General features: G+C 43.7%; 1 protein-coding gene across 1 annotated transcript; it reads right to left on the bottom strand.

Annotated features, from left to right (window-relative positions):
• Positions 1-5732: 5732 nt before the first annotated feature.
• Positions 5733-23165, bottom strand: LOC124790096 (peritrophin-1-like). Its single transcript, XM_047257661.1, has 2 exons — positions 23035-23165; positions 5733-6438 (listed from the first exon to the last, which is right to left on the bottom strand). Exons 1-2 carry the CDS (start codon positions 23039-23041, stop codon positions 5813-5815), a joined length of 633 nt encoding a protein of 210 aa, XP_047113617.1. The 5' UTR covers positions 23042-23165; the 3' UTR covers positions 5733-5812.
• Between the last annotated feature and the right edge of the window lie 4601 nt (positions 23166-27766).

Raw genomic sequence — 27766 nt, forward strand, 5'->3', positions numbered from 1 at the left:
GAAAAACCGGGTATAGTGAAAGACTATGTGTGTAATTTAGAAGTGTACCCACATAGTACTTATTGACAAAGTTTCTATCCTGTGCCTTGGCGACTCCGGCGAAATGTCGGTGAATATTTGCAACGAATGTTGGATTGGAAGTTGATTGAGCCATACACAAGCCCATACTGTAGTCCTTTATTGGTTGTTCCTAAACCAGAGGGCAATGTTCGACCAGTTTTGGTCGCAATACAGATAATTAAGGTCATAGTTCCTGTCCGCAATCATCCAGAAAATATCAATGACGTTTTACAGAACTTACATGGAAAGAAATTCTTTTCAACTTGTGATCTCAGAAGTTATTACTGGCAGATAATGCTAAGTCCTGAAACGAGGAAGTACGCAACATTTGTCTATACAAGGAGAAGCTATCACTGTAAGGTTCGTCCATTTGGCCTAAATGTTAGCTCTGGTGTGTTTATCCAGGCACTGGATGATGTTTTAGGACCTGAACTGCGTAGTCAACTTACTCTTTGTGTCGATGATATTCTCACTGCTACGTCTTCTTTGGAGGAACACTTTAATCTCTTCGCCAGAGTCATAAATGCATTTAGTAAAGTAGGCGTGACAGCTAACCTGCTGAAATCTTATTTTTCCCCTGAAAGTACCCGTTGCGTTGGGCTTATAATAGAGAATAAGGGAATAATGCCGGATTCAGCGAAGGTGAGCGCCATAAAGAATTTTCCCAAACCATCAATCCAGAAGCAGTTAAAATTTTTCATAGGAATGACGACCTTCTTTTATGCCGATTTTTAACAAACAGGTGATGAATACAGAGCCCTTGCACCATCTTCTACGAAAAAACGTACCGCGGAGATGGACAAATGACCGTGAAGTTGCATTCCAGCTCATCAAAAACACTCTTGCGGATGCAAAATTGTCACACCACCTGGATAAGACTTTGGCGTTTGTTTTGATAACTGATTCATCGAACATTGGTTTAGGTTGCTGTTTGTTTCAACCCAAGGACATCAATAATCCGCGCCTGTCCCATAGCGTACGCAAGTCGCGTGTTATCATGTTGCGAGCGCTCCTACACAAACACAGAATTGGAAGCTCTGGCGGTTGTGTGGGCGTTTCGAAACTTCCACTATTACTTGTTTGGAGCACGCATTGCCGTGTACTGCGATAATCAAGCTCTCATATTCTTGCAAAAATGCAAACTACTTCACGCTCGTCTGTCAACCTGGAGATCGCTTTACAACAATTTCAGAGTTGTGTACATAAAGGGACAACATAACCAGATCGCAACATGCTTTATGAAGACTACCTGAAGGTTTGGAGAGCATTACCACTGTGGAAGATGAGGAGAGGCAACATAGGATCTTGCTGATGAAAGATTTGGAATCCAGGAGATATTATTTATACACGTATTTATACATGTATAGTAACCTATCTGTCCTCCAGCAATGAGATGATCATAATTCTGAATAAACAGAGTCAGCCAGACTCCGCAGATTTTTCAAAGTAGTTGATAATGCTTTGTTCTACAGAAGGTCTGACACATCAGATAAATAGTGAGTATGTATACCAGAAGATTACATGCAAAAGCTCATACTGCACACTCACTATGCTTGGGAACATTTCGGCGTACTTAAATGTGCAAGCAAGATAGGTAGCTATTGTTACTTTCCGAATATCAGGAGAAGAGTTCAGCAGGTTTTGAAGAATTGCAAAGCTTGTCAGCTGACTAAGCCTTGTAACAGAGGTACATAAGTTGAGATGCACTCCATCATTCCACATAAGCCCTTAGATCTAATCTCTGCGGACATCTGTTGGTCATTTCCGAGGGCAGGAGGTAGTAAATACATAGTTGGAGTTTTGGATACGTTTTCTAAGTATTTAGTGCTGTACCCAATTCGATCAGGCACCAGCAAATCTGTTATCAAGAAACTATTTTTTTATTTTATTCCATCTCTTGGGAAGCCAAGAAAAATTCTAACAGACAATGTAACAATTTCCACGTGTTATATTTCGAAGAAGGCTTTACGGGAAGCAAATATTACACACGTCAAAAATCTTGTTACAATCCCGGAGCGAGTCCCATCGGGAGTGCACTTAGAGAGTTACATCGTTTCATGGAATCTACTGCTCAACGAAGCAAAACAGGTGTACTGATCTGTTGGAAGACTTCACAACAACAATAATAAGTAACCTACGGCATACAACTACTGGTTATACTCCGGAATAATTACTGTTAAATACTGAGGAAAATAATGAATGGGTGCAAGCATTACCGAAGATACCCCGAAATAGGATTTCATGGGAAGAAGAAATTCTTGATGCTTACCTCAACATGAAAGAGAAAGCTCTTATGACAAAGAAGAGACACGACGAGGGAATAAAGAGAAGACGCTGTGTATCTTTTTCCAGTTGCTCGCGATACTTGCTGTTTACACCAGTTATGCCGGCTTTATTCTTCTATCTCAAGCATAGATTAATTTCAATTAGCTACTCTTTCAGATTTGTTTTTTCTAACAGCGTTGGTTATGCATTAACAACCATACACAGAAGTACAAACAGATTTTCTGATACGCACCTCGCGTGTGCGTTCACTGACTGCAAAGGAGGAAAGTGCCAACGGCACTACGCTGAGCTGTTCCCGATGACACAGCATCAACATCACAGTAATTTGCTTTTCATGGTTTTTGCATTACTCTTTGTCTCGTGTTATACTTGTTGTTTATTGCTTATCATAGGTTTCCTCAGAGTTGTCAAGGTATTTTCGCAGGCAAAAACGGAGTAGGGTAACGAACTGAAAGAACCTTAATTACATTTGTACACTATAACGAGACCTATGATACCACAGGTCCCTTAGATCAAAATACTCAGAAAATACAGGGTTATTCCTTCATAATATTGCAAACCTTCAGCAACGATCGGGAAGGGTAAATGTGCCCATCTGAAGTACGGGACACTGATCGGGAAACTACCCAGTCGAAAGTTGCAAGCGAAAATACGCCATAGCTTCGCACTGCGCTCGAAGTGAGGATTCTAACCTAAAAATTATGAGCATTACCTGTAAAATTCCCGTTGAATTCTCCTGAATACCTTTAGATACTTTCTCCTGTTTATGGACTGCTAACTGCAGATGTAACCATCTCAGAGAGACCAGGAATGCTATGTCTACAGAACTGTTACAATGAATTCTATTTACCTGCAAAAACTGTTACAATTACAACAGTTGTTCAAATTGGGATCCTCCGGATTCAATGCATGCAATATCGCTCGAAGTTCCGTCGTACTCATTCTAATATAACAGGTGTCGTTCGAAGAGGTCTTCGCAAATAACTTTCAAATCATTCGTTTCCGAACCAGGATCCCTGACCTAAAATTTACACATTTACCCTTCGCCACAATCACTGAAAGATTATTCCACCATCACGGAATCATCCTGTATCAAAATTCACATTTGCCGAGTGATAGGAACCTTCGACCATTCGATTCATGTGTATACTCATATTAGATATTGTAGACTCAGCAGTATTTGGCTTATAATGTGACAATTACGTATCCCAACTCCTAGACAGCGGAACCAGCCAAAACTTTAACTATTTCAACTCTGAGTCTGAGGGTACGTAGTCGTGGGTCACATTCATTTTTATTTGAAAGCCCGCAATATTTGAACCATCTCCGAAATTATGTCAGTGGAATTCATATTTAACCGGCATAAAGTTGGAAACGTTTTTTGTCTCATTAAATTTTTATAGCCTTCTTTTTTATTTAAATTTATCTATCAATTTTCAGTGAGTTATCTACTGAATCGTTCTCTGAGAAAGTGACTCTGGCATACACTTCACCTGATCAACAATGAAGCGCGAAAGAAACTGTCGTAGGCATGCGTATTCAAATACTGAGATATGTAAACAGGCAGAATACGGCGCTGCGGTCGGCAATGCCTATACAAGACGACAAGTATCTGGAGCAGTTGAGTCTGGCGCAGTTGTTAGATTGCTCACTGCTGCTACAATGGCCGGTTATCAAGATTTAAATGAGTTTGAACATAGTGTTACAGTCGGAGCGCGAGAGATGGGACACAGCATCTCAGATGTAGCGATGAATTAGCCATTTCGCGACTGTACCGTGAGTAGCATGAATCCGGTAAATCATCAACTTTCCAACCTCGCTGCGGCCGGAAAAATCCTGCAAGAACGGGACCAACGACGACTGAAGAGGATCGTTCAATGTGACAGACGTGCAACCCTTCCTCAGAATGCTGCAGATTTCAGTGCTGGACCATCAAAAAGCGTCAGCGTTCGAACCATTCAGCGAAACATCCTCAATATGGGCTTTCGTAGCCGAAGGTCCACTCGTGTATCCTTGATGATGCTCGACACAATGCTTTACGCCTCTCCTGGACTCGTCAACACCAACATTGGACTTTTGATGACTGCAAACATTTCCTGATCGGCCGAGTCTCGTTTCAAATTGTATTGAGCGGATGGAAGTGCACGTGTATGGAGATAACCTCATGAATCCATGGACCCTTCTCTTCAAGCTGGTGGAGGCTCTGTAATGGTGCGGGGCGTGTGTAGTTAGAGTGATATAGGACCCCTGATACGTCTAGATACGACTCTGACAGGTATCACGTACGTAAGCACCCTGTCTGGTCACCTGCATCCATTCAAGTCCTTTGTACATTCCGACGGAGTCGGGAAATTCCATCAGGACAATGCGACACCCTACATGTCCAGAATTGCTACAGAGTGGTTCCAGGAACACTCTTCTTAGTTCAAATACTTACGCTGACCACCAAACACCCCAGGCGTGAACATTATTGAGCATATCTGGGATACCTTGCAACGTGCTGTTCAGAAGAGATCTCCACCCGCTCGTACTTTTACAGATTTATGAAAAGTCCTGCAGGATTCATGGCGTCAGTTTCCTCCAGCACTACTTCAGACATTAGTCGAGTCGATGCCACGTCGTGTTGCGGCACTTCTGCCTGCTCGTGGGGGACATACACGATATTAGGCAAGTGTACCTGTTTCCTTGGCTCTTCAGCATACACACAGAAGGACACACACACACTGTGTGTGTGTGTGTGTGTGTGTGTGTGTGTGTGTGTGTGTGTGTGTAAAAGTGTCCGTTTGCTTGATTTTAATTCATAAAAATCTACAGTTTTATTCCGATCTTGATGAAGTTTTGCATTCCTTACCTCCAAGACAAGAGGAAGGTCCTGTCTACATAAGATTTCGTAATCTGGCTTTTAACATATATATGAGAAACGTTGTTACCAAGCATCTCGAAAGGTATTTGAGCGATTTTCGTGAATGTTATTGGCCGATTTACTTCAAATTTCTACATTAAGATGAAACAATTAAGAAAATTAATAAAAAATCAAATGCCTAACAAACGAAATGGTAAAGTGACAGTAATTCATATCGCTAGAATAAATTAAAGCAGCAATATCCGTCTTGGAGATAGTACTATCGGACTTCAATATAACGGGGGACGAACTCGGAAATTTGACAGTGACATTATTGTTAACTCTTATTTATTGATTTACCGTTGTTACATCTGCAACGGAACAAGGCTGGCCGTGAAGTACTTACTGCCGAACGTAACAGAGGCCACCATCATTACGGGGCATGACACTTCGTACAAGAAAACAGATTAGCATCATCGACATTACAAAAGACAATACTAGTAAAGTTTAAATAACGAAATTTATTTTTTTAGCTTTTCTGTACAGAAAAATTATATATTAAGCAACAAAAATATAGCGCCAGTTTATAAGCTGGAGACTGTTGTTCGTTTAAACAGCCTAAGATTACGAGGCTGGCGCGTGACTGCGTTTGAGTTCGGCTAACTTCTTGACAGGTTCAGGTATCCGGATCGTACGCCTCTTGACAGCTACCCAGGACCACCAGCGCTCAGATTTGGGAATTTTCTCACAGGGATACATGAGCTCCCAGTCACAGGTCTTCATCTTGTCCACCCACACCTGGCCCTCCGGGCACTCCTCTGCGAACAACAAACCGTTGTCGCACCTCCAGTACTTGTCGCAGTCGTCCTCGTGTGGGATGAAGGCGACGCTGTGGCTGCCGTCGGCGTTCGGCGCCGGGCAGGTGACGCCGGCGGACTCGGCGCTCACCGCGTCTTCTGCCTGCTGGGAACCGGTCGCAGCCTCCTTGCCGCTGGTGCAGTTGTAATTGAAAGGGAAGTCGCAGGAGTCGACGTTAGGGTTCCATACGAGGCCCTCGGGGCAGGTGCCGTTGTAGAGGTTCCCGTTGTCGCACTCCCAGTACTTGTTGCAGTCCTCGTCGTTGGGGTAGAACGTGATGTTGAGCGACACGCCTGGCTGTGGAGGCGGGCAGTCGGGGACGTCCCGCGGGACGCTACGACCAGCCACGCACGTGACTGCAAGTGCCACAAACGCTGCCACCAGCGCTGTATCTGCAGGGAAATACACTATTATAGAGCTTCATATCACTTTAAGTAAACGACATTCATGATTAATTGACAATTGGTACATTAAACAGGAATTTTTTAATACAGGTGTTAAAATTATCAAATATAAAACACAATGAAAAGTTCGAAAGATCTCTCCGGATGTATCTGTTCAATTCAATTATAGGTCCACACAACCGGTTTTGCTACTTTGATGTTGCATCTTCTGGCGCATATAAAAGCTATGTCTTATGATGTGGGGAGTAGTTACATAATGCCGCAGAGTAACCGTTGGTGTGGCTAAGCAAAGTTCTCACACCCGAACCTCCAGATGTCAGACACTCAGATCGGTACCAAACGTTGTATGTCGGTGTAGTATCAACCAAAACACCGCCCATAATGCGTAAACGGCAATTAAAAATATCACCAGTGCCACGGAGCTCAGGAAAAGCATATATGTGAGTGTATTGTAGATCTCGCGTGGATGAAAAAGTAGATCGTTCAAACCCGAAATGTTCAAATGTGTGTGAAATCCTATGGGACTTAACTGCTAAGGTCATCAGTCCGTAAGCTTACACACTACTTAACCTAAATTATCCTAAGGACAAACACACATATCCCATGCCGGGATCAGCCGCACAGTCCATGACAGCAGCGCCTTACACCGCTCGGCTAATCCCGCGCGGCGTTCAAACCCCACTAGAGACATTTTTCTAACTGTTCACGCGTAAAACTGTTATATGGGAGAACATTTTCCTGATGTAAAAGGACTTTCGGGATTTGTAGCAATGTTCTTTCGGCAGTCTGCTTTCGCTTCGCTAGTTGAGCGTTATATATTCATTATTGATCTTATTATTTTGTTTGTTAGTAATTATTATTATTACTACTGTTACTTTCCGAAGCGTGATGCAACTGTTTCTTTATTTTCCTGTTGTGATTGTATATTCTATGAAACTGCAAATGTACTCTATAGGTTTACTACTTCCAAACAAACAAAACGAAAGCAGACTGTCAAGAAAACATTGCTGTAAACTCCAAACAGCCCTTTTACATGGCATAAACACGTTATCCCGTATAACACTTTTACACATAATGTAGTAAAAGACATTTGTCGTCATTGAGTTTTTTTATTTTTTTACCCCTATTTTTTCTTTTTTTTCTTTTTTTGTGAGTTTTTTCTTTTTTTTGTAAACATTTTCCTTTCTTTTGAAAGCCCGTTAATAAAATGGAACTAAAAAAAAAAACAAGTGCCACCGCCACATTTCATCTTATAACAAAAAAATCTAGGCCACTTCAGGCGTTGGCTCCTGACTAAACCTACCCCTGAGAGCTGCCTATATACCAGGGGAAATATGTGAAATCAAGGTTAGGGCTATCCTTACAAACAAAACAAAATCTTCCTTTTTCTGAATATATATATATTTTTTTTTGTGTGTGTAACTGATCAAAGGCCTTCTGCGCCCCGCTGGTAATATGTTGAGTCACGTCTACTCGAAATTGATGTGTTCCGTTCAATTGTTCAGAAATGTTCATTGGTTGAAACAGGAAACCTTCTTCTCTCTTGGCTTAACACATTCCAGCTGCGAGGCGGCTCGTGGAAAGCACTCCCAAGGAAGTTCGAGAAAAATTGTCTGTATTTTGGGTGACGGACAACGACATAATGACGGTCATTGAGGTATGCCCAAAAATCGAGTACAGAGTCTACAGTTTGTCCAAATATGTAGTGAATGGCATGTCCGCGAATCCAATTCACAGCATTGGTCTTTGTCCGAGGAAAATAGTCACGTTCCGGACATAATAATGAAAGGGGAGTAATCCGATCCGGAATCTCCCGCGTTAGAAAAGCCACAATACGTCGAACCAAGAGCCAAACCTCCGCCGCCGGTCCGCAAACAAATCGATGTTCATCATTGTCTGGCACTCCACACGTGGAGCATAGAGGTGATTGGGCGAGGTGGATACGATGAAGGCGAAATTGGTTGATTTGCTTACCACTGACAGTTAGGTACCAGACAGATTGAACATTCGTGTCAAGGTAACAGGCGAACACCGCGCGCCATACATGACGCCAGCCAACCTGGGGGAACTTTTGTTCAATCGGGTTAGGTGGACGACCTAATTGGAGGACATTGTATACTGCCTTTGTCTTGAGTAAAAGCTGTATTGATAAGGCGAGGCGTAGATAACTGAGTTCCAGAAAGAAGTACCGTATATAATGGAACTGGGCCGGAACATCTGAGATCATCACTGGGGCTGACAGTGAGACCGGCGAGTATGCAGACAGGAGGAGAGCAGTGAGGCTCGTTGGGCAACGTGTCCATACCGTCATCTGGGAGCTGACAAATAGGGCGCGAGCTCTATCCGGCGCGTGAAACAGACCTATCCCTCCTCGTTCACGGGGAAGAGTAAGGGTTGCATAGTTAACTTTGAACAACATCCCAGAGCTGACGAAAGATGCCATCGCTGCCAACAAGCGACGTGCCACAGTAAGCGGGAAAGGTAGAACTTGTGCTACATGGGGAACTCGGGATGCGATATATGTATTGACATATCGAGCTCGTTGGAGAATATCTAGGGATCGAAGGCGATGGTCCATAAGACCTGCTCTGATCATTAAAAGGAGGCGTGGGCAGTTGATGGTGGCTGAACGCCGGAGATCAGATGAAAAATCTATTCCCAAACAACGAATGGTATCAACGGTGGTGAGAGGTGTAACGCACTCCACGGGAAGTCCCGTGCCAATGAACATAACTTGTGACTTGCGTACGTTTAAAGAGCTACCCGACGCCTCACCATAAGTCGCTACCCACGTCAAAACAGCTCGAACCTCGTCGGCATTACGTAAGCAGATGACTACATCGTCAGCATAGGCCGTGAAACAGAATCGGTAGCGATCTATGGACAACCCTACCAAACGTTGTCTTAGTCCACATAGCAAGGATTCCAAGGAAAAGGCGTACAAAGTTGCTGATAGAGGGCAACCTTGACGTACGGATCGACCTATTATTATCGGTGGAGTGAGTCTGCCATTGTACATAATCCTGGATGAGGCACCCCGCAGAAGGCGCATCACTACCGTGATAACGACGACTGGGAAACCCATATGGTGGAGAACGGCCGTAAGGAACGAATGGTCAACCCTATCAAAAGCTTGACTAAAGTCCAAAGACGCAAGTGCCCCAGAGAGTCGTTGTGCCTGGGTAACGGCGATCATAACCCTGTAGCGGCAAAAAGCCGTGCGAATATTATCATTTCCTCCCAAAGATGCTTGGTCTGGCGACACAACGTATCGGGCAACGTTTTTAAGTCGTGCTGCCAAAAGGCGAGTGAAGATTTTCGTATCACTGTTAAGGAGGGTGAGGGGCCGATAATCACTGATATTGTTGCCACCGTGCGGTTTATGTACAGGAATAATAATTCCTTCCATGAAAGCGTCCGGCACAGGTACTTCCGGAGACATCAGTTCCCGACAGATGGAGGTGAAGGTGGACTCTAACAAATCACGGAAGGTGCGATAAAATTCGAGGGGAAGACCGTCGGGTCCTGGGGAGCGATTGATGGTTCCTGCCCGGATCGCATCGCGGACTTCCTGATCAGTCACCTCTGACATCAAGTCAATCGCCGCATCTCCTGGGATACCACCGAAGTTGAGCTGTGAGACTTCCTCGATCAACTCTGGGGAATGTGGAATTGCGGCGTAGAACTGCCGGTAGTGGGCGTGAAGCACATTCCCTATTGCAGATTGGGTTACGTAGCGACGCCCTTCTTGATCCGTTAGGACGTGAATCAATTTTCGGCGTCGATTTTGTCATTCTTGGATGATATGGTACATCGACGGATGTTCATGAGGCATGCGATCAGCAGTACGAGATCGTACTATCGCTCCTTCCAAATGCCGTCGCATGAGATTGGAGATTTGGGCCTTAGCTTGGTTCATCCTTGTATGACGCTCAGGGGAGGCTGGCATCGTGGAGCATTCTCGTAGGATCCTGTAGTAAAAGTCCATAGTGCTCTTCCTCCAAGCGACAACATCTTTGCCATACCGGATTAAAGTTTTTCGAAGAGCAGGTTTTGCACACTGGATCCACCAGGATATGGTAGACGGATATGTGGGTCGGCGTCTATTACATGTGATCCAAGTGTCTTCTATAAGAAGTCGACAGTCAGGTGAATTAAGAAGTGCCGTGTTCAGTTTCCATAAACCACGTCCTTGCCATACTGCTTGTCTTGTGAGAACAACATCACAGAAGTAAGCCTCATGGTCTGAGAAAGCAACAGGCCAAATTTCAGCCTGTCGAGTGTTTTGAATTAGGGATCGCGAGATGTAGATGCGATCCAGTCGGCTAGAGGAGTGCGCAGTGTGGTACGTAAAGCCCAAAAGATCACCGTGAACATGTCTCCACGTGTCGACAAATTGTAGCCGCGTGACGACTGTTTCCAGAGCTGCGCATGGTGAGTGACGCGGCAATTGATCCTGAGGTCGCTGGGTGCAGTTGAAGTCTCCACCCATGACCCAGTCATCGAGTGGTCCCATAAAAAGGGGTGTAACTTCATTCACGAAGAAGGCATTGCGTTCACGACGGTAGCTGGAGCCCGACGGCGCATAAATGTTGACGATGCGTGCACCAAAGAGAGTAAGGGCCATACCTCTGCCGCTGGGGAGGTATAGGACATTTTCGGCAGGAAGACCTTCGCGTAAGATGATGGCAACACCACTACCGGTGTCCGAAGCGGGAGAAAGGTGCACCGTGAAGCCATGTGGTGGTGAAAAATCGGCGACATGCACTTCCTGAAAAAGCGCAATATCTATGTCCGCATCATAAATCATATCGCGGAGCAGCGCCAGTTTGTGGGGCGCACGAATGGTCGCTAGGTTAATCGTTGCGACACGATAATGCTGGTGTTGGAGTCCCACAGGCACAGGTGGGGCTTCTTCTTCAGGAGCGAGAGGTCGTCGATCTTGCCGGTCCGCTGAAGAGGCTACTATTGTGGAGAGTTTGCGGGCGCGGGCGCAACCGTTGGGGGTGCCCCATCATCAGAAGCGTCCACCCCAGTCCCTTCGATCTCCACGTCGTCCGCCCAGGAGACTGATACTGCGGTAGGGCATCGGCTGTGCACATCATCCACGTGGAGAGGAGACGTAGTTTTCGTCTCATCGGATAGGCTCTCTTCAAGGTAGACCTGTGGGGGCGACAGCGCCAGTAAGGAGGGGTGTTCGTTGCCAGTGGTCGCCTGTGGCGGGTCTCTCGCATCAGACTTTTGGTCATCAAAGAGCGGTTTGTCGTCCATCTTCGGGTCTGCATCCCTGGTATCCATCCGTAGAATGGATTCATCAGGGGGTGTACGGCTACGTTTCTTTCTTTTTCGTGTCGACCCTTGTTTTCGAACAGGTCGTTCAGAGTCCGATTGCGGGTGGCTTTCGTCTGACTCCGGACCAGTCTGAAGGAAAGCAGAAGTAGGTACCACTCCCGGATCAACGTCCATCTCAGTAGCATTTTCAGTCACAGTGCTGCGATGATTCGGCAGGTCAGGATCTGGCGTCTGGGGCACCTCAGAAGGAATCTCAGGAGCGGTTGCATCTACCTGATCAGACGTCGTCAACGGAGCAGGAAGACTCTGTGTAGACGTGCTACCTTCCTGGGCAACCTTGGCGTATGTGACAGGGATCTGAGTCATCACTGCTGGGGACGCTTCCTCGCCGACCGGCGTCTGGATCAGGCGGCGTCGCATGCAGGCGGATCTGACGTGGCCTTCTTGTCCACAACCCGCACATGTTCGGGGTTGGCCGTCGTACATGACAATGGCTCGCACCCCGCCAATGGTCAGGTATGATGGTATATGTTGTTTCAGTTCAATTTTGACCTGACGCACACCATTAAGGACATGGTAGGTCGTGAAGGTTTGCCATTTTTCCTCTACGTAACCGATGACGTTACCGTATGGTTGTAACGCAGAGACCGTCCTTCGGCACTTCAAAAGGTTGTTCAAACACCCTAATCGTGCGTTGACCGTACTCTGCGAGTTCAAGTGTTACAGCTCCGACGTGACCATCAGAGTATTTGAACTGAAGTCCATTGGCATGGCGGCGAATAACATCTTCACACACCTCGGTGTTTGTCATTTTAATATGAACGACACTACTCGTGATCGAAAAATGGATTCCGATAACGTGGTTAGGATCTAAACGAACTTCTTCACGTATGAACGTTTCAACTTCATGTGCACGAGGTCGCGCATGTTCAGCTGGGAAGGAAACTTTCAGGGTCGCACGGCGGTAAGCGCTCGACATGTTGTTCACGGTGGACAGACACAAGCCTTAAAGCTACGACGCGGAAGTAAACAACGCCTGCAGCGGAGCACTGGCAGGCGCGCGGGGCCGTCCGCACGCTGCCACAGCTCAGAGCCGACTGAGGTTTGAAGCCGGGCATCATCATACGAGAATTTAACGCTCTACCAACTTCCCCACGGTGGCTATACGTATTGGCTACTCTCAGTTACGCTTTTCTTGTGCTCCGTAGGTCTGGTGATACTTTTAATTAACGTTCACGCCCGTTCCACTCCACCACAGCACATACTACCAACTAATCGGAGTTTTGGTTGATACTCTATCGACATACAACGTTCGGTACCGATCTGAGTGTCTGACGTCTGGTGTTTGGGTGTTATCCCTCCTCAATTGATAAGAAAACCACAATCTATGACGAATGTCATGTGTTAAGATCACGAACTGCCATCACTTTACTGATTAAAATATGTTCTTGCCGTCAACAGACAATGCTTGACATGAGGCCGACAAGAAAATATATTAATTAGTAAAGTGATGGCAGTTCGTGATGTAACACACACATGACACTCATCATTGATGGTATTTTTATCAATGTAGGAGGGCTGAGAAGTATTTCTGAGCCATGCAAACCGTTGCACTGCGGCTTTCTCTAACCATTCCCCACACCATATGACATTCATATACACCGGAAGAAGCCACTTAAAAGCTGTGAAACCAAGTGTGTAGATCTATAATCGACTCGAATTCATGCAGCAACAGCTCACTTTTGGTCTTTTCATTCAGCTTTATGTTTAATAATTATAACACCTGTATTAAAATTTCCTGTGTACTGTATGAACTGTCAGTCAATCATGTATAACTATTTTAGCTGTAGTTGCCCACTTTTAAAATTATTAGTAAACGACATTCATTACTAAGGCCCGGATTTCTAAGCAAAATGCATAATTTGTCCATACTTTTTAGGGAAAAGCAGACTTCGTAAGACACACCTAGATAAGCAGATTCTACTAAAACGAACGGAAAAAAGACACAATACCAAGACTGGTTGTGTGGCACAAACGAAAGTTTGTGGTAGCGTCACTATGAGAACGCAAACCAGGTTTGCTTTAAATGCATACTGTAACTGTCGTGACCGTTACTTATCTTTGAGATTGGAAGTGGAGAGTTGTTGTCAGTCAAGAATGCCCTTAAGGTGACAGAGACGTCATTACAAACACCTCACTGAGCTTGAACATAACATTCGGCTACGAGAAGCGAAGGTGGATTTCCTTTACCCTACATTAATTGCTTTTTGGTGTTGCGATTTCTTACTTCAGTACATGCTTGTTTGTGCTTATTTGCCATTATTACGGAAGAAAACATTTATGCTTGCTTATTTTACCATTTTTAATTAAAACAGCATATTTTACAGAAATCTGTGATTTTTATCGGCTTATAAAAGTTAACTTCGGTCCAATGCGTAAGAAAGCAGTGCTAAGGTATACCCAGGATGTTGTGAAATAATACTGCAAGGGGAAAAACGCGCTGCGACTGGGCTGATGATTCATCACTTAATCAATCAGTTGTCGCATCCGAGTGGTATCATTGGTGCATGCGGTGAATCCCCGAGTTCTAAGCTTCAGTGTGTTGTGCAACGCTTGATAGCGCGAGTGCGCGTGATTTCTCGCTGTTGTCATTAGGGAATACCAACAAAACCTCTCATCAGCATTCTCACACAAACGTGTAAACGAGTTTGGAAGAAATATTTTCAGTGAAGACGGCAGTGTCTTATTTTCTGAGAAGACTGTTTCTCAGAAGAAACAGTCTGCACTGTGCACCAGATTAATCCACGCGTCTTAAGAATAAATCTAAGTAAAACCAGCAACTGATTACAAGCATTGTTGTAGTGGTACATTTTTCAAAGACTTGCGCTTAACATTACTGGTTTCGGCATTCCTTTGTGGAAACTGAGTAATGCGCAGCTTTGTGTACTTTTAGAAAAATACGCAAACGAAAGAATACCGGATGAATCTACAACGTACAAAAACAATATGCAGCAGTGTTTTCGAGAAGTGATTTGTAATAATGAGAATACACTGAAGCACGAATACATGGAGATTTGTATTGACGAAACCACAGATGCATCGGGACGGTGCATGTCTAGTGCTGTAAAGCTGAGAGGAGATCATTTCTTCTTCATACTGAAATACTCAGCCACGTAAATCGTTCCACTGTCGCTAAATTTTTCAATGACTTATTAACTTTCTGCCGGCCGGCGTGGTCGAGCGGTTCTAGACGCTTCAGTCTGGAACCCCGCGACCGCTACGGTCGCAGGTTCGAATCCTGCCTCGGACATGGATGTGTGTGATGTCCTTAGGTTAGTTAGGTTTACGTAGTTCTAAGTTCTAGGGTACTGATGACCTCAGATATTAAGTCCCATAGTGCTCAGAGCCATTTGAACCATTTTATTAACTTTCTTGTGGCCAGGAGGTATACGGTGTAATATTTTATTTTCGTTTCTCCGTGATGCTGCTCCACATAGCGTTAAAGCGCGAACTGGATTAACAGTCCTTTACCCTGACGTGCTTTGTTCACAGTTCACGTAGTTTGGCAGAAACTGTCAGAACTGAGTGTGCCGATATGGATCTTCTATTTCTAGTGTGAAGACACTGTTTGTCAGGTCACCAATTAGAACTCACAAATTCCGTGAACTCTTACCAAATTTGACTTTACGTCCGCAGCCAGTTTTCACTCGGTGGGGATGGTGGTCCCAGGCACACGAAACGTTCACTTCCTTTGACAGACGAAATGTATCCGTATCACTGGTGAAAGACATACTGAACATCAGTAATCAGTGTTGGCAGGTTTTTTTCCTGAAGGAAATCGTGATTTTTTACGAAACCCAGACAAAACACACATAGCCCTAAAATTCTGAATACAGTTCAACAAAGCACTGAGCGCCAGAAGCACAAGGGGCTGCAAAAATTGCGCTCGAGGAAGTAAATCGGGTGCTAGAGATAAATTCCGCATACAAAACACTGTGTCGAATTTTTAAAAAGTTTTCTAGTGAAGAACAAATACTGAAGAGGAATTCACCGAAGAAGAACTTCATGCATTTAACATGCACCTGTGGCGTCATAATAATATTTTCACTGTAGAAATCATTCTTCACTGATAAATGCAGCAATTTTACGTAAGAAAATCTCAGGGTGACCTTTCTTGTCTACTATAAAAGCTTTCAAAAGGTAAGAGTTCTGTGAAACTATAATGAGGTGTATTTATTTTTGCTTATTTTTGTCATTACTTTCAACATTTTTACAGCATATTTACTTGATTATTTTGGTATTTTTTCCTTAGAAATGTGGGCTTTATTCACTAGGAAAACAATTTTTCTTCCTACACATTTCTAACATGTACCACCGTAGAAGAGGACGCGAACCAAGTCTAGTTTTTGGTATACCTAGGGGGTTGATTGACTGAACACCTGCGAGTGATGAAATTTTCATCGCCAGCATTATGCCAGAGATAGCAAAGCGGCAGGGCTTAAGTCGCCTCTCGCCACAGAGTGTCCATGTGCCTTGGATTAAAAATACAACATCTTCAATCTATTGAACCGACGTTTTTAAGGGGAATAGCTTATATATATCAACCAATTTTCCCACGCCCTTGTATGCGTAAACATTTCTAGTAAGATAAGCACAGAATAACAACGCTTGAGGCCTCAGAATAGTCATCTACACGAAACTGTTCATCTGAAACATTTTACAGATTAGGGACGAAGATAATGGGATACAATTTTTCCGATGGTAGTGAGTCCTGTTTGCAGCCAATTACCCAATCCGATATGTTACTCAAACTCTACGTTGAGGAAGCAGTAAAGAATATTTGCAAGCTGAGTTAAAGTTTTGGGAAAAGAAACAGATATGTTGACGTTTGCTGATGACATTGTAATTCTGTCAGAAATACCAAATGACATGAAAGATTAGTGAGTTAATACAGTCTTGAAAAGAGTTACGGTGAAGATCAGTAAGAGTGAAGCAAGGATATTGGATCGTAATAGAATTAAATCAGATGATGTTGAGGAAACCGGATTACGACATTAGACAGTAAAATAGGTTTTGTCGTTTAGGCAGTAAGATATAGGGGGTGGACTAGAATAAGGAAATATCACAAACACAACACATTATGTATAATTCGCTGCAGCAAAACCATTGGCATTCAAAACATCTTTCAATAGTCTCGGAATGGATAGATCAGCTGAGGGAAATGGAGGCCGAATGCGATCACGGACCCTTCTCTCAAAAGTAGAGCACTAAGGCTCTAAATCTAGTTACAGTAGTGGCCAGGGTAGTTACGAAAATTCATCCTCGTTCTCACAAATCCACTCCTGGGCTATGCGAGCTTTGTGGAAAGGGGTCTTGTCGTCTTGGAAGGAAGTATCGCCACTGGGGAAGAAACATGGCCACGTAATCATTGACGGTAACAAGGGAGCGCATGGGGTACCACGAAACTGCAGCCCAAATCGTCTCTTAGGCTCCGCCGTGTTTCACTCATGGGACTAGGCCGGCAGTTGTAAATAGTGTGAGACATGACATATCCGACCAAATGACGCTCTTCCATGGCACCATAGTACAGGTTTTATTGCTTGAGTGCCACTTTTCCTGTTAGGAGGATTGGCATCACTGATGAATGGTTTTGGAATTTCATATCTCTCTTCAAATCCCTGCTCATGGAACGCCTCTGTAGTTGTATTGTCGCTGACACGGTTAGTGAGAGCGACATCCAGTTCTGCAGTGGCATTTGGAGCTGACGTCCTCTTCCAAATTCTCTTCAATGACCTTAGTAGGCCTTGTGAGCAGATGTTTCTCCACTTTTCTGTATGCAGTATAAATCTTCGATACGGTGCCTCTTGAAACACCAAAGACTCCGGGTAGCTTGGTTATGGAAACCTTGCGACCACCAAAAACTTGCTCACGATGAAATGCACTGAGCTCTGACATAATGTACTCACAACTACACGTAACAATGTTCTGATCATACAGACACTAGCGACCTAATGAGGACATTGCCCAAGTGCCGTTTGTGGTCAAACACAGCAGTGCCACCAGTAGGCTTGACTAGCATCTGCAGTTATGTTTAAGCATGCATTTCTCGAGAAGGTTCCATTCTTTTCCCATCCTCTGTAACTGCCACTGGCCAAAGTAGCCAGGATGTAAATTCACTCTGGAAATAGTGAAAGAATGAGTTTTTCAATAAGAGAGTGTGACGTTACACGGACGGATGATGAGTATTATATGAGTAGTCGAGTAACTGATGAAGAGGTACTGAAATTATGGGGCAAAGAGCAATACAGTAAAGTTGACAAAGAGGTACAATTGTTTAGAAGGACACAACCTGAACCATCAAGGTATACTGATTTTGGTAATGGGATAAAACTTTTAGAAGGATTCCAACATTTGAGAACAGTAAGCCTGTCCAGTTGGACGTTGGATGCTGTAGGTATGCCGATGTGAAGAGACGTACAGAGGACATTCAATGTATTGGATAGTGATTAATCGTGTACAGTCCAGTGCCACATACGTGGCAATAACGATAAGAGAGTGTCAGGAAAAGTGAAGCTTCTTCATGTTATTTTACTGGTTTTAAAATTAATTCCCTAAATACTTGAAGAGTTGTGGAGTACTGCCGGCGGACCGTATTTTAGACCCTCGAATGGCTCACCGCCACACATTTGACAATGTAGGATAGCTGTTCCTTTTCTTTTTCTTTTTCATTAGAGTACGAGTGCTTTGTCCACATTATAACTATATCTACGCCTATACCCCTACTATGTAAACTATTGTGAACTGCATGGTAGAGGACCCTTATCTCTTCTTACGGTTCCATACTCGTTCGGAGTGTGGGAAGAGTCTGGCATCTTTGTGACCTTCAGGGAACAATATTCAGGAATCTGTTACAGTCTTTGCTCCTTACTTTAATAATGGTTTTACGAACGTACGAAGTAGCCCATTTGGTGATAGCTGAATTTGCAGATTTGCAGTTCGGGTTACTCAGCAATTCTATGTATCTCTCCTGAGAGTCAGACAAATCTGTGACCATTAGGGCCGACCCTCCTTTCTATACATTAAATGTATTTCGCAATTGCGCATATGGATAACCATCAACTGTAGAATGGAATGACAATGAAAATTTGTGCCGGACAAAGCCTCGAACCCGGTTTTTCCGCTTATCGCGAGTGGTCGCCTTATCATTTGGCCATCCGTCCACGACTCACGGCCAGACCAACCTGTACTCTTACATCCATTATGTGTATTCCAAAACAGGTCAGACATTTTACTAGAAAGTCGCTTGCCCGTTGTCGGCGGACAAATATGATTTTGCAGTGTTTGTGTTATTCTGAATTATGAAGCATGATGGTCTAAAGGAATAACACAGGCACTGCAGTATCGTATTTGTTTCTATATATTCAACATCCCGTGTGAGTCCAACTGGTATGAGTTCCACATATGTGAACAATATTCAAAAACTGATGGTACTTGTGTCTTCTAAGCAAACTCCATTGTAAACTGACAGCATTTTCCGGTATCCTATCAGTAAACCGAAGCTTGCCATAGGCTGAACCTACAAGGAGTCCCACCTGATCATACCGTTTGGTATTCCCATCGGTTGTTACAACCACCTAGGTGGATGAGTTTTATGAATTGAGTGTTTCAAGTTGTGAGTCACTGATATTGTAGTCATATGATACTACTCTTCTGCAGTTTTACATTTCTGTACATTTAAACAACTTACCAGATTTTGCATCACTTCTGAATCTTACCAAAATCAGAGAATATGTACAACTCTCTTTAGGTACTACTAAACTATTCTACGGAAAGTCTGAGATTACTATAAATATTGACCACCATGTGATTACTAAATAACAGGAACTAAACTGGTTCCCATTACCTTCCTAGGTTCACTCATGAAGTTGTTACTACGCTTGTCAATGACTTCCCATCAAGGATAACATCCTTCTTATTAATATATCCTCAACCCAGTCGCTAATCTCTTTTGATACCCCATATGATCCTACTACAGTTGATAAGCGTTGTGATGACGCTGTTCGTAGGTCAAGTAGTACTTCATGCGAATTGATTAATAGGTTTCATCTTGTCATGGGAGACCGATGGTTATCGCATCGCTAGTGGTTGGAATGAAGTAGATAATTCTGTTCGAGATACCTCACCTCCCTGGAGTTCAGCAAATATCTTAATATTCTACAGTAAATTGGTAACAATGATACCAAACGATAGTTAAGAGGATCACTTCTGCAAACGGGTGTGACCTATGCTTGCTAACAATTACAGAGAATTATTTTCTGTTCGAGAGATCTACGACGTATTACAGTTAAAAAAGACGATAACTCAGGTGCAAATTCTTTCTAGAATCTCATACGGATAACAGGTGATCCTTGAGTCTTGATCATTATAGCGACATCAGATTTTTCGCAACACTCGTCATACTAACTCCAATATCACAGTCCGGTGGAACAAAGAATAATCAAGAGTTTACATCGTCGTGGAGGGGCGAGTTCTATCATTGTGACCCTTTTCCAAAGTTATTTCTAATAGATCTGATGCCATATAAAAATTGCTATATGGGTGAAGAAGTAATAGATTGTTTTTCATAACATCAACATATAATAGGATTAAAAAGAACCGAATAATTAAAATGGTTTGATCCTGTAACGTATATATCTCTCTAGATCTGTTGTAGTCGGAGCTATTTCCTTTTATATAGATTAATTTTTTCTTTGCGGACATTTTACGTTCGTGCAGCAGGGTCATTTGTCAATTACTTGTGGTTTACATGCCATTAATATGGTTAGTAGATTGCCGGGAAAACTTCCCTCACTGCGGTTGATACGGTTTTCCACCAGCTTATTTTTTTCCCCTTTTCATTTCAGAGTAGCACTTGCACAATAAATCTTCCATTATTTGTTAAAAATATTCCAGTCTCTGTCTTCCTCTACCGTTTTCACCCTCTACAGCTCCCTGCAGCTGCATGGAAGACACTCGTCATGTCTTAAGACTGGTCCTGTCATCCCTTCTTATTGTCAGTGTGTTCCATATAGTCCTTTCTCTGCCGTTCGGAGGAGAACATCATAATTCCTTTCCTTTCCTGCCCAACTAAACGCTTACGAGAGTACAAGTAGTTACCAACATTGTATTAAATTAAGACAAGCAAGCAGCTGTGCTGGAAAGAGCTGTAAGCAAGTGGAAAGGAATTAACATTAATAGTTGTGTGTTTTTGTCCATGGCTGAGAGGAAATATGTAGATTTAAGAGATTTAATACTTACAAGTACTAAATATAAACATACTCACACACGGATATTTAAATGTGCAGTCATTGCAATTGCACTGTTGTGCACAGACAAGAAAAAATGGTGATAATTTCATACGTCGTACCCGAAATCAATATACACTCCTGGAAATGGAAAAAAGAACACATTGACACCGGTGTGTCAGACCCACCATACTTGCTCCGGACACTGCGAGAGGACTGTACAAGCAATGATCACACGCACGGCACAGCGGACACACCAGGAACCGCGGTGTTGGCCGTCGAATGGCGCTAGCTGCGCAGCATTTGTGCACCGCCGCCGTCAGTGTCAGCCAGTTTGCCGTGGCATACGGAGCTCCATCGCAGTCTTTAACACTGGTAGCATGCCGCGACAGCATGGACGTGAACCGTATGTGCAGTTGACGGACTTTGAGCGAGGGCGTATAGTGGGCATGCGGGAGGCCGGGTGGACGTACCGCCGAATTGCTCAACACGTGGGGCGTGAGGTCTCCACAGTACATCGATGTTGTCGCCAGTGGTCGGCGGAAGGTGCACGTGCCCGTCGACCTGGGACCGGACCGCAGCGACGCACGGATGCACGCCAAGACCGTAGGATCCTACGCAGTGCCGTAGGGGACCGCACCGCCACTTCCCAGCAAATTAGGGACACTGTTGCTCCTGGGGTATCGGCGAGGACCATTCGCAACCGTCTCCATGAAGCTGGGCTACGGTCCCGCACACCGTTAGGCCGTCTTCCGCTCACGCCCCAACATCGTGCAGCCCGCTTCCAGTGGTGTCGCGACAGGCGTGAATGGAGGGACGAATGGAGACGTGTCGTCTTCAGCGATGAGAGTCGCTTCTGCCTTGGTGCCAATGATGGTCGTATGCGTGTTTGGCGCCGTGCAGGTGAGCGCCACAATCAGGACTGCATACGGCCGAGGCACACAGGGCCAACACCCGGCATCATGGTGTGGGGAGCGATCTCCTACACTGGCCGTACACCACTGGTGATCGTCGAGGGGACACTGAATAGTGCACGGTACATCCAAACCGTCATCGAACCCATCGTTCTACCATTCCTAGACCGGCAAGGGAACTTGCTGTTCCAACAGGACAATGCACGTCCGCATGTATCCCGTGCCACCCAACGTGCCCTAGAAGGTGTAAGTCAACTACCCTGGCCAGCAAGATCTCCGGATCTGTCCCCCATTGAGCATGTTTGGGACTGGATGAAGCGTCGTCTCACGCGGTCTGCACGTCCAGCACGAACGCTGGTCCAACTGAGGCGCCAGGTGGAAATGGCATGGCAAGCCGTTCCACAGGACTACATCCAGCATCTCTACGATCGTCTCCATGGGAGAATAGCAGCCTGCATTGCTGCGAAAGGTGGATATACACTGTACTAGTGCCGACATTGTGCATGCTCTGTTGCCTGTGTCTATGTGCCTGTGGTTCTGTCAGTGTGATCATGGGATGTATCTGACCCCAGGAATGTGTCAATAAAGTTTCCCCTTCATGGGACAATGAATTCACGGTGTTCTTATTTCAATTTCCAGGAGTGTATTTTCCAATCCTTTTTGAAAATACGTGAGTTCGGATTTCCCGTGTTAATATCGGGCTGAATGAGTAGTACCTCGTGCTCATATAAATAATATCAAAGGAATATTTAATTTGTATTGACAATTTTAGACACTGAACATTCCGACCGAAAAAAAGAGTAAATGATCAGTGCGTAAATGACAACTCCTATCCGGTAAAGCTACTCACTGCAGATTGTATGCAAATCATCAGCTAACGAAACTCTAGTTTACAGAAAGAAAAAGTATAATTATCTTTTTTTTAATTTAGTTTTTGCTAACTGGCAGGTGGTTATCGGGAGATCCAACAGTTGCGCGTTACACGTAATACATCTTATAACTTACTTCTTCTTTGATAAATCACCACTTATAAAAAAAGACAATGCTCTAAACAACATATAAGTGAGCTATACATAACTTGCGTCAACACTTACACTTCATTGTGAACACGGAGCCGTCGGAAGTCGAGGAAATTCGTCTTGTCGACCTTCTGGGCGTTTCTGGTGGGGTTTCGCCGTTTTATATCATGTCCAATAAAGATAGTTTGCCGTACATGAGCTCTTGCACTAGTCCAACCAAGATAACATTTTTTCCGTGTTGCGACCACACTGTTATACACCAGTTTCTCCGTCTCGATAAGTTACTATCTCTCCTTGCAATATATTCCTGGTACATCGGATTTCTTATCGGAGATATGAGTCTTCATTCTTTCCTTGTTGTTCAGTGCTGACGTTTAAAGTATTTTCAATTTCTACTAAGAATTCAACGATAAATTTCACTCATATTGGTTAATTGGGAAGAAACAAGAATCATTCCAGGGAATAGCCCCCACTGGTATATTCTCGAGAGGGAAGTCATCAGTTTTTGCCTTATGCCCTTATAGACACATGAGATTATTTTATCTTTCAATCTGAATTTTTCCCTCACATTTCGTCGAAACATGTGTCTCTTTCCTACAGATCCCAATCAGAATTTTCATTTTCTGCAGTCTTTACAAACAACTTCGAGTGGAAAGTGGTCACCTTTAACCATATTTAGTTTCCGCAAATGAAATGACTTCGATCAAAAAGAGCCATATGTTAATATCGAAGACAATGTTTGGAAGATTCTACCGAAAATATTTGTCCAGAATATAAAGTTGTATGAAAGTGAAATGTAAACGATTGCCAGAATTACCAAGAAGGGAATTGACTTTGGACAGTCTTGTTACAAGAGAATGCAGAGATTTTGTTGGGTACATAACATTTTCAACAAAAACGTACAAAGTAGAAGCTGTGAGAAAGGGTACATTATTGAAGAAACTCGCTAAAAGAAGAAAGTGTGTGAGTGTTAAAAACTGTAAAACTAATCCAAGTCTGAATTCAAAAAGATGTACATCGCCGTAGGTGCGCAGAGATGATGAGAATTCCACAGTCGAGGCTATTGTAAACAGACGCATCAAACCAGTTTATCGACTGCAGATACCAACAGAAAAACTATAATAACCACTAAACTGTATTGCGGCAAATATAATGCGCGAGGCTTTGAAAACATCTACAGCAAATGTGAATTGTCAAACGGCATATCTAATGTGTGCTGTCTTCGTCTACGACGAGATACGTCGATACAGTCTATAATGAGAGGGCTATTAACACTAGAATACAATGTGTAGTTCATCTATATATTTATAATTGTCATCCGTTGAAGTAGAGTTTGTTTCTTGCAATAAACCTGCCCCATTTTTAGTACAACAGATTCATTCGATATCGATATGATAAAATGTTCATTTGTAGTATGAGTACAGAATACGAAACCTAGAATATACATTAAAATGATAACGTAGGGCATTAGGAAACACCAATCAAGTTACAAGTCGTTTTGAGACACTAGAATGAAATGAGTAAAGAAATGAAATAGATACGCAACTGGGACCTATCACCCGTTCAGATTTTATACAAACTGCCTCTTCTAGGTAGTGATAACATTCGATGAACTTAGGATCTCGAAACTTCAACAAGAAGTGTCACCTAATGATAGTGTAGCTTAATACATCATTAACGAGTTCCCCCAGTATAGCGTCTGCCTCGGACAGACACGAGTCGGTCCTTCTCATGTAGATGCGTACTTTCTCTATGGTTAAATGAACTTAAATATAAAATCAAATTGCTGTTGCTGTTTAAACCATTCGCTTTTCTTAGGATCCAGAGGCCTCTCTAGGTGGCTGAGCACAATATCGTCAAAAGAACCTAACAGTACACATTGCCAGAATTCTCCTACTCGTAACTGCCCTGTCTGCATATTGTGGATACGGTAATTATAATGTTTCTAGCAGAGTGTTTATAAACACCGTAGAGCATTAAAGCTAAAGTGATTAAAATCTATGAAAAAATCCATAAAGCATCTTGTTCATTCTCAATTCATTTTTCTTTATCACAAAAATACTGTCAAGTAACACATGTTCTAATAGGACTAAAACTGCAAGTCATTATACTGTGAACGTCTGATCAGTTATAAAAGAGATGACCCTGTTAAACTGAGAACACAAATTTCACATGTGACGATGTAGGTACAAGGTCACATTACACAAACCTTAATATGTGCATGACTTTTTTTCAATATCACATAAAATTCAAAGAAGTTTAGGTCTGAAACTGGACTCTTTCCGATCGTCAAGATGAAAAACACATCCAGTTAACATGTGCCGTACCTAGACTTGCATGTTACAAACACAAAAGCCACAAACGGCATAGTACCGGCGTAGAGGGAACCTATGCATCACAGGAGTGTGCGCAAGTCTGAAGCGAGTTGAAATACTTTGTCACTCCTCCGAGTTAGGAAGGAACTACGCCACTGTCGGAGGATTCACTAACGACAGTCTATTGTTCTAATTCCTCCTGCCCCTCCCCCCCTTTCGCCACCTCTGTCATCCCACTGCTGCATTGTCTGCACCTCAGCAGAATGATAACGTAGAGTAACATTAAGCTGTGCAACTGCATACACCATGCAGACTCCCTTGACCATTTCAGCTTCACAGAAACGGCGTCACACCATACAGGACACCATACTTCACCTACTACAACTAGAGACATATGATATTCTCGTCAATGTTAAATAACTGATACATGATACGCCCTGACCTGGCAGGACAGTTAGTTTAAGTTGTGGAAAGGGGCCAAAATAAGTGGTTGTCAGTTACACTGAAACATACAAACTTTAATTGATCAAACATTACAAGAGCCAAGAACTTTTTTTTTTAAAAAAAAGGATACACAGATTTTGTTTTGGAACTTAATTAGCGGCTGAATGCGCCGTACAATCTCATGCCATAAGGGCCAGACCACTTTAATTTATAAACGACTGAAAGCCAATAAGTTAAAGATCAACCAAAATCAGAAATTTAAAAGGCCTTATCGTAAAACATTTCCTTAATTAAGCTGAAGGCCCAAAGAATCTGACACTTTAACAGCAAAACAACTTAAATTGAAAATCGTATGAAAGCCCAACACTTAAGACTCAAAAACATTAATTTTAAATACGCCAAAAGCTTTATGTAAAACAGTTCTTAAATTAGGAAGAAAGGCCCAAACCATCTAACATCTTAAGAACAGAACAACTTTAATTCAAAATCGGCTGAAAGTCCAAGGAATCTGACACATTAAGAGCAAACCAACTGAAATGCAAAATAAGCTGAAGGCTAAACACTTAAGACTCAACAACATTAATTAAAGAAAAATGCCAAAGGCTTTACGTAAAGCAGTTCTTAAATTAGACTGAAGGCCCAAACTATTTGATGCCTTAAGGGCTAAACAATCGTAATCTAAAAATCGGCTAGAAGCCATACAGGTGCAAATAACAAGAACAAACAAGAAAAGACACCAAGGGCGCTCAGAAGTTCGACGGGACGGCCTGGAATTCAAACATAAACGATCGCTTAGGTAGGACAGGCGGTCGGCCCAACCATTGTGTCTATCCGACGACAACCCAACCGACAGACAGTCAACGGACCCACGGACAAGATAACCTCTGCTTCACAGGACCAGCACACAACAAGAAGTTCAATGGAACAACGTAGAAGATATTGGCGCCCACTACCAATTATACATTGAGCTGTCAAACTACACACCGTGCTGGACAGCGACAAGACGATGACGAATATACACTGCTTGAATTTACGTCAATGGCCAGGGCAGGTAAACGGGACATTAACGGCCACAAGGCAGAAGATTCCGTTGATGCACTTCAATTCAAATAATCAAGTATAGTTAAACTCCACCGGAGGGTGGCTAAAATTTGCCAACTTGCAAACACACGTTGTTGCTCGCGGGAATATCCCAACAGCTGACAACGAAGTCCAAACGACACAATGTGAACAGTCGTGACTTGCTGGTAGATTAACTCAAAACTCAACTTTCATGTCCAGGATCGGTAAGCCACGAACCTCGTAGCAATGGGAACAGCACCACACGCTCCGACACACTCCACACAGCGGGCCAAGCCAAACGACGCGCCGCGGAGATTTCCTCCCTACTGCACGCCAACCGAGCAACTCCCAGGCCTGGAAAAGTTGAAAGGCCAAATGTAAGTCGGCCGATGAGACGACTAACCAACAACGGTCGTCCCGCTCCAATCTCCCTCCATCGGACAGTTCGTGTGTGTCGCCAGCGGTCGGGGAGCACTGGCTGTCGGCGCCTCACGGGCGCTCTGTCCCCGACTTCACTGCTTCTGCGTCCTGACTCCACTGTTGGTCTGGCCCGAACTGACTGCCAAACACACGATGACCTGGAAATACTATCGGTCGCTCCAGAGATGGCATGACAGTGCACTTATCGATACGCGCTGCTGCTACCGCTCACGGGCAAGTAAGGCAGGAAGTTTGTGACGCCAGTAAATGGAATAAGAAAACGAGATGGCAGTACCGTAATAGAAGATGACATGAAATAAACGGGATAAACGCGTTCTGAATAGTAGAAGCGGTAACACGTCATTAATTCAGTTTGGCTTGAATCGGTGTTATCAAAACACAAACATGTAAGTCTTCCCACACAAACACACTGACAGCTTCATACGTAACACATGAGCCACCATCGTGGGTACTTGACACAAACTAGCCACAACCAGTTGTGGTAGCTTCATTTTAGTCAATAAATCGTGACGTCACTATACGAGCGACAAGCGAATTTCACGGCA

Source organism: Schistocerca piceifrons, chromosome 3, assembly GCF_021461385.2.
Source record: "Schistocerca piceifrons isolate TAMUIC-IGC-003096 chromosome 3, iqSchPice1.1, whole genome shotgun sequence".
In the NCBI taxonomy this organism is placed as follows: domain Eukaryota; kingdom Metazoa; phylum Arthropoda; class Insecta; order Orthoptera; family Acrididae; genus Schistocerca; species Schistocerca piceifrons.